The 15,303-nt window shown below is 49.8% G+C and overlaps 2 protein-coding genes across 17 annotated transcripts in view; one reads left to right on the forward strand and one right to left on the reverse strand.

Annotated features, from left to right (window-relative positions):
• Nucleotides 1-14,169, forward strand: part of LOC105234922 (T-cell receptor alpha chain C region) — a 560,983-nt gene extending 546,814 nt beyond the window's left edge. For 10 of the 12 annotated variants that reach the window (XM_034648716.1, XM_034648723.1, XM_034648717.1 and 7 more), the window contains 4 exons: nucleotides 10,031-10,285; nucleotides 11,998-12,042; nucleotides 12,840-12,947; nucleotides 13,630-14,169. In XM_034648716.1, coding sequence (XP_034504607.1) covers nucleotides 10,031-10,285; nucleotides 11,998-12,042; nucleotides 12,840-12,946 — 407 coding nt within the window. In that variant the 3' untranslated portion in view covers nucleotide 12,947; nucleotides 13,630-14,169. Of the gene's footprint in view, nucleotides 1-189; nucleotides 244-10,030; nucleotides 10,286-11,997; nucleotides 12,043-12,839; nucleotides 12,948-13,629 lie in introns of all 12 variants that reach the window. The other 2 variants (XM_034648719.1, XM_034648714.1) reach the window with 1 other exon arrangement.
• On the reverse strand, nucleotides 10,470-14,993 carry LOC117797295. Of its 5 annotated transcripts, XR_004622232.1 has the most exons (3): nucleotides 14,787-14,993; nucleotides 12,181-12,263; nucleotides 10,470-10,692 (listed from the first exon to the last, which is right to left on the reverse strand). XR_004622232.1 is itself a non-coding variant. In XM_034648725.1 (2 exons), the coding sequence occupies exons 1-2, from the start codon at nucleotides 11,916-11,918 to the stop codon at nucleotides 10,648-10,650; spliced, it is 621 nt and encodes a 206-aa protein (XP_034504616.1). In that variant the 5' UTR covers nucleotides 11,919-12,013; the 3' UTR covers nucleotides 10,470-10,647. The 5 variants fall into 5 exon arrangements, 1 of the variants encoding a protein (XP_034504616.1); XR_004622231.1 differs by lacking the exon at nucleotides 12,181-12,263; XR_004622230.1 differs by lacking the exon at nucleotides 14,787-14,993 and having other exon boundaries at nucleotides 12,181-13,630.
• Nucleotides 14,994-15,303: the final 310 nt, after the last annotated feature.

Raw genomic sequence — 15,303 nt, forward strand, 5'->3', positions numbered from 1 at the left:
CCTGTCCCCCACCCCTCTCCTCGGCTCCAACACTGGGGGGGTGGTGCCCACGGGAGATTAACTGCAACTCTCAGAGCTTCCACCAGTGGGTTTTCCCTGGACTGTTGCCCCAACACCACTGGGGCAGTCGGTAGAGGGTGGTCCCATAAGACAGGTTTTATCAAAGGGTTTCCTCACTGTGTGTATCAGGAGGAAACTACAGACCTACATTTGGAAGAGGGACCAGGCTTGTTGTTCACCCCCGTGAGTATTATAGAAATTATCATTTCGATAAGGGAAGTTTTGTAGACAGGAATAGATTATGGAAGGACACGGTAATAATGAGAGCTTGTGATGCTGTCTGCTCCGTCTTGAGGCTCTGCTGAATAAGGGTTTTGCCCGGTGCTTTCAGAAGACAGATCCTCAAGTTTTGAGGAAAAAAAATTCACTCTTGGTTCAGTTTTGGAAGCTGAACTTTCTCCTTGGCAGCGAAGGGGTCTACCCTGCCCCTCACCCCAATGGCTGAGACTCTCTCTCACACCTCCCCCTGGATCCATGAAATACCTATGCCCCCAACCAGGGTGGGGGCACCCAGGGGTGCTGGAGGGGGGTATGGGGCAGGGATGGGTCTCCTCGAGCTGCAAGAAGCCTCATGTCTTGCCCTTAGTGCAAAGCATTGTTGAATCATTACGTCATTAGCTACTATTGACTGAAGGCCTGACATGTACCAGTGACTACTCTCTGTCCTTCCCGAAGTTCTCATTCAACGTTCACTTCCATCCTGCTGTTAGGTAGCTGGCATCAGGCCCACTTTACAGAGAAGGAAACAGAGGCTTCCCATAAGTAATGTGCCCAAGATCTCACAGCTAGGAACGAGAGAGTTAGAGTGGAGCTTGACTCTTCTATTTGACTACTGTCTTCTTGTTGTCCATGCCACTCTCTGCCAGCGCCACCCCTCCCACTCTGAGAAGGAAGACCCCAAACCTCGGAGGCCACTATTTGGTCTACAGTGTGCCCATCCTGAGCCTTCTTGCCGTGATGATCTTGGCAGCCCTGATGCCAGGGCTCGGCATGTCTGAAGAGATCAGTAAAGTCATTGAATTGAGTTGGCAGGATGCAGGGATGGCGGGGAGGGAAGTAGAAACCTAGCGCTGTTTTTTGGGAATGAAGTGACACAGAAAGAGAAATTGATCCTCAAAACCATGGAACAGACTGTTTAATCTTTTCGAGGTTTTATGTATTTATTTATTTAGAGAAAGGGGAGAGAGAGAGTGAGTGGGCATGGGGGGAGGGGCAGAGGGAAAAGGAGAACCCCAAGCAGACTCCACGCTCAGCAGGGCTCGATCCCACCACCCTGAGATCCTGACCTGAGCTAAAATCAAGAGTTGGACTCTCAGCCGACTGAACCACCCAGGCACCCCTGAAACAGGCTGTTTAAAAGCTCCGATTTCAAGAGGGATCGCTGGAAGCCTGTGAGGGGAGCGGACAGCCACCCGGTGGCAGAGGGCACGTATTTGTACTGGACCCTACCATGGTGTGGACTGGTGGCAGAGCACTCACTTTTGGGAGTGGAACAAGACTCCAAGTGCATCCAAGTAAGTGCCCGACCTGAGACTCTAGCCAAGACGCGGAAAGTCCCTACTCTGCTTTCTTGGATGATGAGTCTGCACTTCCTGAGCCAATTTCTCATGTTTCTTCATGAGGCTTGAATGTTTTGAAATTTTGATTTTCAGCCACTGGCTCAATAGCGGTTTATTTTCTAATGCTAGAAATTGCCCATGGGGATTGGCTTTTCATCATTACTGAGACAGACTCTTTCGCTGTTTCTAGATTCTTTAGAGACAAAAGACCTTTATCGGAAAAGAAACTATGACTGATTATGCCAAAAAATATATTTTTGTTATCATCAAGTTTTCATGAAAGGTAGGAAATTAAACTTCCCAAAGACGCTGGCCATTGGACACACTCTCACAAAACTCCGTCTCTAACTGCAAGCCAGAGGAGGAGTTTAAAGCCTAAATCATGCAATAAAAACAATAAAAACTTTAGAAAATAGAACCATACAGAATTCAAAAGAGAAATGAAATAGTCCTAGTCAAAGAGAGCAGGACTGCGTCAAAAATGAATTAAAATATTTAGAAGTCTTTTCTATTCAACAAATATTTACTAAGCAACTGTGACACTCTAAGCTCTATGCTAGATGGGAGAGAAGGAGGGAAGGAGAGAGGGAGGAAGGGAGGAAAGATGGCGGAGTGTCTGCCATCCAGAATCTCCCAGCCGGTAAACACGCGTGTAAACAGACAGTTCGGCACGGCGTCACCAGCACGCTGTAGAGGAGATCCATACAGGCTGCAATGCGAACAGAGAGGAAGGCATGGCCAACCTCCGGTCTTAGCTGCCTGGTACTAAGCTCGGTGAGGCCAGGACCCTCTCTCCTTCATCCTTACACCTCCACGGCCCAGCCCACTGCCTGGCACAGAAGTGTCACCAAACATGATTGTTGAAAAAATGCCTTCTGGCTAGGGGAGTCAAGGAAGGCCTGAGTGGCCGGGGGGGTGGGGGGGGCGGGTAGTAACTATTCAGAACATGTTCCTTTAGACAGTAGCCAGTATTCCCCAACAGAGAGCGTTGTCAAAGACTTCAAAACGGGAGATTAGAGAATCCATCCAAACGCACGTGGTGAGAGAAAGCCCTTCTCTCTGGGGAAAACTTCCTCCGTCTTTCCTTGTTCACTTGGGCGCGTTAGCAAAGCCTCTTCCCTCCTGTGCGTCTGTTCAGGCTGCATTTGGAAAGCCTGAAACCCATCATATTTCTCAAGAACCAGATTTCAGACGCACGTAACAAGTATAATGCCTGTGATAGGGAAGAAGCACAAATGGGTTTTAACAGGAAAAAGGAGAACATCTGCTGATAAATATAGGAAGTCTATGTCTCCACTTGAGAGACCACCCAGGAAACTTTTCTCGTTAGGACCAGAATCTTCTTTGAAGTGCACAGCTCCAAGGTGTGGAGGAAAGTGGGTGGAAGGAAGACTGAGAAATTCTCGTTTGGAAAAGGTTTTAAAGTTGCCATTGTTTCTAGAAGGTAAACCTTGCAAAGTGTTGAAGCCTTGTGGTTCCTGCATGTTGATTTCATCTGTACCTACCCTCCAGCTATTCCTGATAGTGGCAGGAGAATTCACTCTACAGCTGACTACATGTTCAGCAATTCTCCAAACAGAATGAAGCTGTTTTGTGATAATTAGAAAGAAATAATCAGAATCAATGAGACCCCTAATCGTGTCCACAGGAGTAGGCAAAAGAACAGATTCGGAACCCAGAAAACTGAAGGATTAAAATTAGGCTAAAATCTGGATGGAGTTTTAAATTCTTGGAACTAGAAAAGGGACTTCTAAGGAATATATTTACATTTATATACAAACCCACATACATTCCACAGATCTTAATGAGTGTTTTAAGAAAAAAAAAAGATTACTAGATCAAATAAGTTTGAGAAGCTCTGGATTTCTTTACTGCGGGACTTCTCAGAGCCTTTAAAATTAGCTAATATGCCTTGTCAGTATACAGTATAACAGCACTTTCCAAACGAATTTGAGCTTAGATTCTTTTTTGTAGAAAAATTTAGAAGGACTAGAGTTCTGTGAAACTCTCACCAAGAAGTACTGGTCTAAACCACTCTCAAACTTCGGAGATTTTTTTTTTTCCCCGTATGGATGTCAACCCTAAAATCTTAGAGACCTCTGGAGAAAAAGATTCTGGGGCCCTGTATATAACTCACTCTTGATTCTCACAACCGTCAGAGTTAAGCAGTCCTCACTGTGCCTTTTAAGTGACTATCTCAATGGCAATGTTAGCCTCTCTCTTTCTCTGCCCGCCAGGAATAACAGAACCACTTTCTAAAAGAGCCTTGTATGGGCCTCCATTCCAGGATTTAGCCCTCCCCTAGGCCTGCCATCTGTTGCCAGGGCTCTGAATTCCCCCGTCAAGATTCATTTCCTAATTAATTCCTGGCTCTTCTTCAGACTCTTCCAATTTTCCTCCTTCACTTTCAGTGTGGAACCCAGAAAGGGTGTCCGCTCTCCAGAAAGGCCAGACCAGCTCAAGGCTGGCTGTGAAGGAAAGGTCTCTGGGCTTATTCCACTGAAAGCTGAGGAACTGGGACTCGGTGGGCCAGATCTTTCTCCTGTGTGAGAGAAAGAGTGATTTGGAGGAGTCTAGCACAGGAACAGGGGATGTTGCTGCCCCCGGAAGGCTCACCCTGCCCGAGTTCGAGTTCTTGTAAAGCACCTGGCTGTGGTGTGTTGTCTGGTAGCTACGGTCAGCTGACCTTTGGAGCTGGGACCAGGCTGGCTGTGCACCCGTGTGAGTATGACCACGCACGTGTCCAGGGCAAAAGTACCTGTTGGCTTGTCTATGAGAAAACAGGCGGTGATTTATGGCAAACTCGAGGGAATATTAAACGCTTGTTTTCCATTTCCTACAAGCTCTCTCGGTGACTTAAAATGTTCCCATTTCTCATATTAAAGACAGAAGTGCCAAGGGCCAATTGAGTAAATGAAAGCCTGAGCAGAATAATTTACAGAAACATAAAAAGAGTTCCAGATACTCAGTGCTCTCAAGCGAAGCCGATAATATCAGCACCAGATAATCTGAACATTCAGGAAATTAGCGACGTGCCCTTGGGGGAAAGGAATGACTTAATGGCAAACCCAAATTCTCTCTTATTGCCTGTTGCCTCAGGTAACAGCGACAGTCCTTGTTTCGGCTAATGACACAGTACGGGGACACCTGCTCCCAGAATCTTCCTTTCTGGAGTTCAGCAGAGTTTTGAACCTCTCCCAGGGTAAAAATGACCCCGACCCCTATCTGAATGGCAATTATGTGATGTGACATATCAAGGCACAGAGACAGGATGGTATGGGGTTCATAGCAAACTTGAGAGGCTGGCAGATCTGGGGAAAATTCTGGCTCTACTGTTTCTAACCAAGAAAGTCTCTACTTCCTCAATAGCAAAATGCCAAGAACCACATCATAACAACATAAGACAATGCCCAGCAGATAGGCAAGTCATTAATAAATAGTGGCCTTTCTAATAATAATTTCATTATCATTATTATTCTCCCCACCTTCATCAAGGCCTTGCTATAAAAGGTTTACATTATTGTAAAGGGGAGGGGGAAGAGCTTCCCTGGGACATAGAACATCTAAGAAACGAAGACCCCAGGAGACTTTTAGGATGGTGCTTTCAGAGCCTGGTGGGTTCCAGTAGATTAAGGTCAAGAAGGATATTACAGAGGCCTTAGCTGCAGTGGGGATACAGCAGAGTACCGTGCTAATCTTTGGAGCAGGGACCAGACTGAGTGTCCAGGCAAGTAAGTAAAGTGGGGCGAGGGTCGACGTTGACAATTAATTCTACTTCATCCAGGATGCTAAATTGAGCCCAGGTATTTTCTTCCGTAGGATCTCAAATGGTTCTTTCCACCCATCCCCAGAAAATTCTCCCATCCAGCACTCAGTGCTTGGGAAACATCTTTAGACTGAGACTTTAGGAATCACGCAGCAAGGGATAAGCACGTAGTCCTGGAACCTCCACGAGGAGATCCAAGCTACTGTTGCCCTGAACAGGGGTTATGCTCTACTGAATTCTTGGTTTATTGAAATCACAACCTCTAACCCAGGCTACTACAGCAGGCTAGGGCAGGAGGGAACGGGATGAACAACCATATTCTCAACACAAAAGAGCAGAAGGCCTAACTGTAGAAAGCTTGATTCTCCGGTCTCTGGAGGAGACCAGTGCTTCTCCTACTGGAGCAGGAGGGAGATTTAGTGAGTTTCTGTAATGGTGTCACCTGCAGTGTGAATACTGGAGGAACTGTGGGCAAACTCAATTTGGAAAAGGAACCCAAGTGTCTGTAATAGCTGGTGAGTCATCCCAGGTGGCACCATTTGCAATCCCATGGGCCAGGGAGTGACTCTATTCCTTTCCTTGGGGATATCAGTCTTACTATGGTGAGACTAACTGTGGGTGTTACAATGAATTGTCTTACAGAGGCCTCTGTGAAAGGAAAAGGCATCACTATCAATTTTGAAAACCTGTGTTTCTCTAGGTCAAACACATTAAAATTTGACTTTAATCGTTCAATGGATATTTTCTAATGCCTTCTATGTGGCCATCACTCTAAAAAATGTTAGACTGACTGCAAAGAAGTCTAAGATAGATGACTGACCTATTCCCAAATTGGATAAAAACTAGCTAAAGGGATATAACTATTGCAAATATAGCAAGCTGAAAACTAATTATTAATAAATTGATGACATCAATAGGCACAATAGAGATTCAGAGGAATAAGTTTGCGGCCTAGACAGATATGGTTTTATGCAGTAGAAAGGGTACATTGGGCCTGAAGGATAGGTAAGATCTCTATGAGCAAAGATTGGAGAGAAGGGGACTTTCAGGCATAAGGAACAATAAGAAAGAAGGCATGATCTTGGGTGTGAACAAGGCATGTTCATTTTGGCCTAAGTAAACACATCTGATAATAAATTGGATGCAGAGAAAAGCAAATAAAATGTTTTTTTTAGACAAGAGAGGAAAGGAATTCTAGAGCCTTCAAGAGAATACAATTAGGGCCAAGGCCAGCCACTGGGAAACCAGGGATCCAATTTAGAAATGTAGACCAGATGTGAACGTGAGAGGGGGCCAGCTCCTTCCGTGGACGCCTCATGTCCTAGGGACCTCCCCTCTCCTTCTTCGGTGGGCTCTACGAGGCAGGTTGCCCCATCTCTCAGAGGGGGAGAAAACTAAGGGTTTCTGTAGTGGAGATTTCAGGGGTGGCATGAAGGTATTTCCTCTCAGTTGAAATTTGGCAAGGGAACCAGAGTTTCCGTAACTCCTGGTAAGTCCGCCCAGGCTCACTGCTTCCTATGTTCACCAGAGGCTCAGTGGGACCCAGAGTCACGGTTGCTAAGTGGGAACACTTCTGGGTTCTTACTACCTAACTGCAAAGCACAGATTTCATGGGAAGGGAGCCTTCAATCACTGTCGTGCCCCGATGCACGCGAGCACTGGAGCATTCGGACATGTGCCTCTGCAGCCAGTTTTGAATTAAAATGAAAGGTTAGGACCTAGCATAGCTGAACTTCCGCATTGAAAACTTGATCCAGTCTTGCTGAGGCCAACTTCTGAGATGTCATCCGTGGTGGGATGTGTGTTGCTAACGTGGAATAGGATACCTCTCTTCCCAGGGTCTGGCAGATGGACCCCTCAAGACCTCCAAATTAAAAGTGACTCATTTCTTGTCTTCAGACAAAAAGAGAAGGTTACGCTTAGAGGTACATGCGAGTGGAAGTAAAAGGGGCTACAAAAAAAATTCAAGTTTAAGGATAAGTACCCAGCTTTTTTTACCAAGAAGTTCTGATAAGCAGGAATTTTGCAAATCTGATGGTTATTAGGCCATTTATTTATCCACCAGTTGTTTCTTGAGTGCCTACCATATGGCAGACACTAGAGATATGGCAGTAAACCAGAGATGGGCCTCTGCCGTCACGGAACTTACATTCCAGCATGCCAACACGAAGACTTTTCAGGGGCAGTTCTCCTCATCTAGGGCACATAAAGGACTTGAGAGAAAAAATTCAAGCTCTCCAGATCATGGCAGCCCCTGAATGTCATGCCAGGAAATTTGAGCGTTATTCTGTGGGCACTCGGGAGTCCCCGAATTATTCTGAACAAAAAATGATGCAATCAGCTCTAGGTTTTAGACAAGTACTTTGGAGGATAAGCTCAAAAAAAGAGAATGGGGGATGGAGGGGGCGGGGAGAGGAGGGGAGCAAGAGAGGAAATCAGAGGTAAGGAAGCTGGACAGGAGAAACAACAGCAAAAATGCAGCTAGGGAAGCCCCAAATGAATGAAGTCTTGATAAAAACAAGACTTCAGAGCAGCGAGAATCACCTCGAGTCTTCCGACTTCGTTGATCGCGATTTCATGTTGACCTCTCACTAGTGACGTTAAAGCAAACATTGGCCTGTCCCTGACGGAGCCACCCTCCCCCCCCACAGACTTAAAGATGGTTTTTAAGGCCCACAATCAGCCCGCGGTACATTTCCTCAAAAATCTCACGTTCTGTGGCATAGCCCTCTCCAGACCGATGCTGTCCAAGAGAATGTTCCGGGACAATGGAAGTGTGCTATCAACCTGCACTGTCCAATATGGCAGGCACTACGCTCTTAAAATGAAATTTTAATTTTTAATTGACTTTTAATTTGATTTCATTGGGGTTAGTTTTAATGTAAACAGCCACATGTAGGTAAAGACTATCATGTTGGACAACGTGGTCTAGACCTTCTCCAGCCTGACACTAACTGGCTCGAGGACTTGACTGAGTGTTTAACCAGGACTCAGAGTTGGACATCGGGCCCCCACCACAACCCCTTCTCCCCCCTCTAAGCCCAAACTGCGCTGGTGGCACCTTACCCTCTGCCTTCTCCTCAAGGCCGCATTCTCTCAGCACCTCCATACCCTTCCACATCCCCCTTCTCAGTCCCACTGGTGACTCCCACCGAGGACTAACAAACCCATTGGGGTATGTTGATGGCACATAATGGCTTCCCACCTCTCCCCTCCCTATAAAAGATTTATGCCCTAAGGTCTTAACCCACAGTGATGTCAGACCCTCCCCTCCCCCAGAAACGGGGACATTGGAGAGGAACAGGCAGAATCCCTCAGGGCCAGAGCTTCGGATGTCCCTCACATGGGACCATGGACCCACCCCTGTTCTGCTGCTCCAGGGACAGCCCCACACCCTTGACTCGACACCCTTGGCGTGCCTTGACTCAGCAACCCAAGGCCACGCCAAAGGCTGATGTCCCTAGTTTCAGGTCCAGCTGGAAGTCTGCATTGCCGAGGACACCCTGGCTGGCCTCACAAGTGGGGTGTACCCCTGGTCTGAGAAACCTTGCATGCAGGGTGGAGAGCTGTGGGAGCAGAGAACCACAGGGGCAGGAAACTCTAGTCCCAGCCCTGCTGTAAACTCTCTGGGTGGCCCCAATGTGTTAACCCTCCCAGCAGACCTCTGTTTCCTCTTCTAAAGGCAGGACGTCTGAAAGAATAAACAATGAGAGTTACATTAAAAACGCAAAATCCTACAGAAATACTGAAGAATGATTCTCACCACTAAGGGAAAGCCTCCAGCAGCCCCTGCTTCCTGGGGCCGAAGAGTAGAAACAGACTGTATAAAACTCAGTAGCACATTATCATGGCAATATCCTGGTATCATCAAGAGCTCTCATTTATTCAGTACTTTATAGTTTGTTAAACATCATTTTATAGAGAGAAACTCCCCCTTTGATTTTCAGAATAGCCTGGTTACGAAGGTGGAGGCGGCAATATCTCCATTTTACAGATGAAATTCCCGACCCTTAGGGGGCTGAGGTGACTTGCTCAAGGCCTTGTATCTAATGAGTGGTAAAACCAGGACCAGGATGCAGGTGTTCTGATTTATCATCTAGAACTTTTATCAGTGAGAAATCTCCTGGTGATGTGACTGGTCTTCCAACTTAGTGCCAGCCGATAATAAACCTCCAATTCTTGTCAATACCCAGCCTAATTTGGGGGAGGCCACCCCTGATTCCAAGACGGATGGTTTGCTTTGCTGGGCTTCTATTCTAGGCTTGCCTTGTCCTGCCAGAGTAATGTTATTGCATACCAGTCCCGCTGTGCTTCTGAAGAAGTTGCTATAAAGTGAAAGAATGAACAGGATCATTAAGGAGCCCTGCATTTCTTGTTTCCTTGAACGGCAGGCAGGCTCAGGCAGAAAGCCTTCACTGAGAACCTGGCCTCTTGGCCAGGACTCGTGGCTTATGCCTGGCCCTGACTTCCAGTCCACTTAGAGCAACAGGTTTCTAGAATGTTCTTTCCCACCTAAAGCCTGCGAATGTGACTTGCCAGCCCCACAGAGCCGTGCTCTTGCCCATCACTGGCATCTGGACTCAGACCTGGGTCGGGGCAAGGAGGGAAATGAGCATCCCCTAACCTGGGTTCTTTGGGCCCACAGATATCACGGACCCTGATCCCGCCGTGTACCAACTGAAAAGCCCTAAATCCAGTAAGACGTCTGTCTGCCTGTTCACCGATTTTGATTCTGAAAAAAAAATGCCACAATCCCAGGAGGGCACAGTAATCATGTCGAATGGAACTGTGCTGGACATGAGGGTGATGGATTCCAAGAGCAACGGGGTCCTGGCCTGGAGCAACAGCACGGATTTTAAATGCAACAGTACCTTCAACGAGAAATTCTACTCCAGCTCAGGTGAGTGCAGGCTCGGTGCCTGTGCCAGCTGAGTCTCCCCACCCTGGGACACCTGGTTCTTCCCGGAGCTCGAGGGGATAGCACCTAAAAGCTGTTCTTTTTTTTTTAAGATTTTATTTATTTATTTGACAGAGAGAGACACAGCCAGTGAGAGAGGGAACACAAGCAGGGGGAGTGGGAGAGGAAGAAGCAGGTTCATAGCGGAGGAGCCTGATGTAGGGCTCGATCCCATAACGCCGGGATCACGCCCTGAGCCGACGGCAGATGCTTAACCACTGTGCCACCCAGGCACCCCCTCCTAAAATCTGTTCTGATGGGTGGTCTCGGCCTCATCCATTGTCAGCAAAGCCCCTCCGCTCTTGTTACCGAGCACCAGCGAGCTCCATCCTGGCGGGTTGCAGCACGTCCTAGGCAAAGAGAGGATGGGGAAAAGGTGGCGGGAAGGCCACTGGCTTCTCAGCCGGCCCGAGGTCCTGCCTCCCTGCCTCTGCTCAGGCTCTTTGCCCCTTGCTGCTCTGCAAGGCCCCCGTCTGATGCCTTTCTCCGAGATACCTCCCCTTGGTTCTGTCTCTCTGCCAAAGATCCAACCTCACCCAGTCGTTCATTCACTCAACAAACATGGATTGTGCATCTACAAGGTGCCAGGTGCTGGAGTGCAGGAGTACATAAGTCAGGTGAGGGGTCTGCCCTGAGGAAGCCATCCATCAGCAAGCGGAAATTTAGAGAACTTCAGATTGGAACATGTGCTGTAACTTGGGGGTGGAGGAAACAGCCAACGTGGGGACAGGGAGTCCGGGAAGGGCTCTCTGGGGAAATTCTAGGTGAGATGAGCGTTAAAGGCTAAGAAGGGAGCGGCCGTGCCGAGGGTAGAGGGGGGAAGCTGTGGAGGCCTGACACGGGGGCACGGCGAGGAAGGGCAAGAGCAGCAGCACGGAGATGGACCACGTAGGGCAGGGCCACGTCACAGGCCCCCTAGGTCATGAGAGCGCAGCCACTCTCCTAAGTACAATGAGAAGCTACCGATTGGTTGTAAGTAGGAGAATGACATCCAACTTACTTCTGTGAAAAAGCACTCCAACTGCTGAGTGGAAAAGGGACTGTAGGAGCCAAGAGTAGAAGCAGAAAGAAGCTGTTGCCGCAGACAGATGACAGAGGCCTGGACAGGGGCAGGGGAGTTGAGTGGCCAGCACGATTTCAGATTCAGAGGGAGAACTCTGCAGGGGTGCGAAGGAAAAAGGAGATCAAGGAAGGCGGCTGGATTTTCTGCCCAAGCCACTGAGTCAACGACAGCGCCATTGCCTGGGTTGGTGACAACAAAGGAACAAATTTGGAGTGCAGGGATGGAGACTCTGTGGGACAAAGGAAAGCATCTATACCCCTTATGGCATTTGTCACTGTGTGGTGTCTTACTGCCTCTTTCAGCCTCCAGACCCAAGCGCAGGGTCTGTGTCTGATGGTTCCTTGTGGCCTTGTGTCGGGTGACAGGTACTTTGCACGACCAGTGTTCGTGAAGTGAATGGAGTGGTACCCAGAAGCCAGGGCCAGTGGCTCTCCCAGCAGGTGTCCACAGGCGACAAGTCCCCTCCAGATCTCTCCAGGAGAGAGCGCGGAAAGCCTGTAGACAGAGGTTCATCCGCCCAAATCCTCGGAGGTCTGATGTGGGAGCGTCAGCACATGCAACTCTAAGAAAATGTCTTTGTTTCTCCTTTTAGACTTTTCCTGTAATGCCACTTTGATAGAGAAAAGCTTTGAAACAGGTAAGAGAGGGGTCTATCCCAGCTTCGATATGTATCCACAATCACCCTGACTAGATAGGAGAGGTGGGAAGGGATATGTGGATCTGGAATGAAGTTAGGAAGAACGGGAACATTCTTGAATTCCCAGGCTCCACTCACCATCTCTAATGTTCTTTCCCCCTCCAAGGACTTTCAGGCTGTGTCTCTGGTTTCCCTAGACCCCATGACTCACTCCTAGGGCTCTGGAGAACCAAAGAGAGTTTCTCAGTGGCCCAGCTGTGATATTTCCGACTGGCTTATGCGGAGCCCCGAGCTCCCCAGCTCCTCCCGAGGGCCTGTTCCCTCTGTAGCGGTAGCTGGGCTTCTGCCTTCTTTCAAGAAAAGCAGCAGAATTCACGTAGGCAGGGGTCTTGGCTCTCAGGATCCCCACCACTCCCGGCCGCCTGCCCTGGGCCCGTCCATTTCCATCGGAGCCGTTTTCATTGAATGGTCCCTCTTGGGGTCCAGGCACCACCTTCTCACTCAGGGGCCCTGACCCAAGGGATTACAATGAGTTCTGAGCCCCAACCCATCCCCGCTCCTGAGGGATGCAGACATAGAATAAGGACCGAGTGCAGTTGGTGTTTCCCTTTGACACGGAATACTGGTGGCCCTGGAGGAATATAAAAATATGCTTACGAAGGGATGTGCACCCAAGCTGAAAGGGAGAGGTGGGCCAGGAACTAACCCCCCGCAGTCACCTTTTGGGGAAACCACGGGTGGGTCACAGGGCTGTGCGGACCTCCAGGGTACATGCCAATAACCTCTCGGCTTTGCAGATATGAACCTAAACGCCCACAACCTGCTAGTGATGGGGCTGCGCGTCCTCCTCCTGAAAGTGGCCGGGTTTAACCTGTTCGTGACGCTGCGCCTGTGGTCCCGATGAGGTGAGCAGGCATCTCGGGGGGAGTGCGGCTGTGACGGTCTCAAGGCAGGTCCCCAGGCTCAGAAAGCAAACCTCCCCCACCAAGGTCTTGCTTTTAGGTCCTAAAGTGGGGCCCACCAAACTCCTCCCCTTTTTCCAGTGAGGGGTTCCTATTGCTAATAACAGTGGCCTAGAACATTGGTAGGACTCCTCAGGTGACAAGAGGCACCTCGGTTGAGCCATGTCTCCCCTACAAATTATGAAGAACAGCTGTTATTCTCCTCCATTTGGAAAGAAAGACATTGAGGCCAAGCCCCAGCAAGGGCCCCCCACTAACAAGTGGAAAAAGAAGAAAAACTCAGGACCCAGAGTCATTTATGCCCATGCCTTCTATTGTACTCCTTTCACTGCAAAACCTAGAGGGGCCCCCAGGTCCTTTCCTCATGTCCTCTGTGCCCAGTACGACGCGAAGATATTAGTCTCCTATTATCCCCTAATCCCAGCCAGCATCGACATATCCTTCTGTCCCGGTGTCCCTGGTCACCCTACTGACAAGGGCACCCTGTTCCATCACCATCAGCAAGAACTCCAGTGTCCTTGTGCTCCTAGAACTCTACAGATAGAGACATCCCCACCCACGCCCCTGACTGTCCTGAGTCTGTCTCCTCGGTAGCCAGCCTAACCACTGTTCTTCCTCGTCCCAGGTCACCAGGACCGTGAGCAAGCCTGGCACTCCCTCGCTCCCGCCGCCCCGCCGCCCCACCGTGCCTCTTCCCCTCTTCAAGCAGAGGCACACTCTCAGCCCCCGTGGAGGAGAAGGCTCCCTCGGCCTCTCGGCCTCTCGGGCCCCACTGGCAACGGACACCAACCCACCAACCGGATGCCACCAGATATTCGTTATCAAGATCTGAAGAGCCGCCAAACACTGTCTCCACCGCCTCGGTCCCTCACTGCCGGCACTCCCAGCAAAGGCAGGGGGCTGCTGGACGCCCTGCCCCTCCCCTGAGATTGCCTCTTGCGCCTCCCCCCATGAGGGATCCCCAGTGGGTCTTCCTGGGCTCTGGCTCCTGGAGAACGTTGTGAAGAGTTTATATTTTTTAAGTAGTGTTCATACAGGCATATGTACCACCCTTCCCCCCAAGATGTGGGCAAATGATTACGGAGGCCCCGCTATGCTGTGTATCTGAGCCCCGTTGTGTATTCTGCTACCCGTGGCTTCATTAAAGGCAATTTGGAAGAGCCGGGATGGTGCTCCTGTTTGACTGGGTTTGGTCAGGGGCACGTTCGGCTTGCTATTGATCCCTGCCTGGGCAGAAACCAAGGCGTTTGTCCTGATGTCATCCGGGGAGCCTAAGTCAACAAGCTGCTGAAGTCAGCCTCTTCCTGGAACAACCTCTAAAGAAAATTCCACTTAGAAGGCTGTGCTGGGGGCCGGGCAAACCCACGTAAAAGTTGAGGTCCCTGCTCTTCCGTGTTCCCGCCACACCACTGGGCCACCCATAGTGGGAGGCCCATGTCCGTGACCGATCAGGACTGGCAGTTGAAATCTGGCAGACGGGGACCACACAGCAAGTATCCCCAAAATGCCACCCACTGTCTTCTGCCCTCCAGGACCATTTCCTTTGCCTTTCCTTTCAGACTGGATTCCCACTGAAACCATGCATTGTCCTCACAGATTCATGGCTGGGGACCACCCACCACTCCACAGCCTGGTTGGGGTGCCCAGTCTAAGAGCAGGGGAAGGGGGTGAAGATTAGCCAGACTTTCTACTCTCCCCACCCCCGCCTGGATGTAAGAAAGGAATCCTCTCCCCTCAAGCTCAGGGACTCTGCCAAGGACAGTGGATGTCTTACGCTCTTACCTGGAGGACAGGAGGTGGGGCTTCCTGGGACCCCTGGTATTTGTCTGAGCCTGAGTGCCTTTCCTGGGGTCATGGACACTGATGGGAACACCCTTCGGAGATGCAGTCATGCCCCTCACAATTACTGCTATCAAGCCCAGGGCTTACGAGTCCCAGGGGGAAGAGAGGGTCCTATCCCCAGACACCTCTATGGTTCACGTGTGTGCCTCCGACCNGTCCTATCCCCAGACACCTCTATGGTTCACGCGTGTGCCTCCGACTGCATCAGCCAGAAACATGCAAATCCTTCCAGCTACAATTCAGGCCTGTTCTTTTCACGGGGATAGAGCCACCAGCTCAACGGGGGACCTGGGCACGTCCCTCCCTTCCATGAGCTCCAGGGTCACTGCCTGTAAAATGTCATCTAAGACTAGGGGGCTGCCTCCAGCTCCACGCACCTCTGATTCTGTGGCCGCTGTGGAGGAGGGCAGCCACGGAGTCCTCAGTTCTCACTGAGCCCCCTCATCCGTAGCCTATA

The sequence above is a fragment of the Ailuropoda melanoleuca genome, chromosome 20 (genome assembly GCF_002007445.2).
Source record: "Ailuropoda melanoleuca isolate Jingjing chromosome 20, ASM200744v2, whole genome shotgun sequence".
Taxonomy (NCBI): domain Eukaryota; kingdom Metazoa; phylum Chordata; class Mammalia; order Carnivora; family Ursidae; genus Ailuropoda; species Ailuropoda melanoleuca.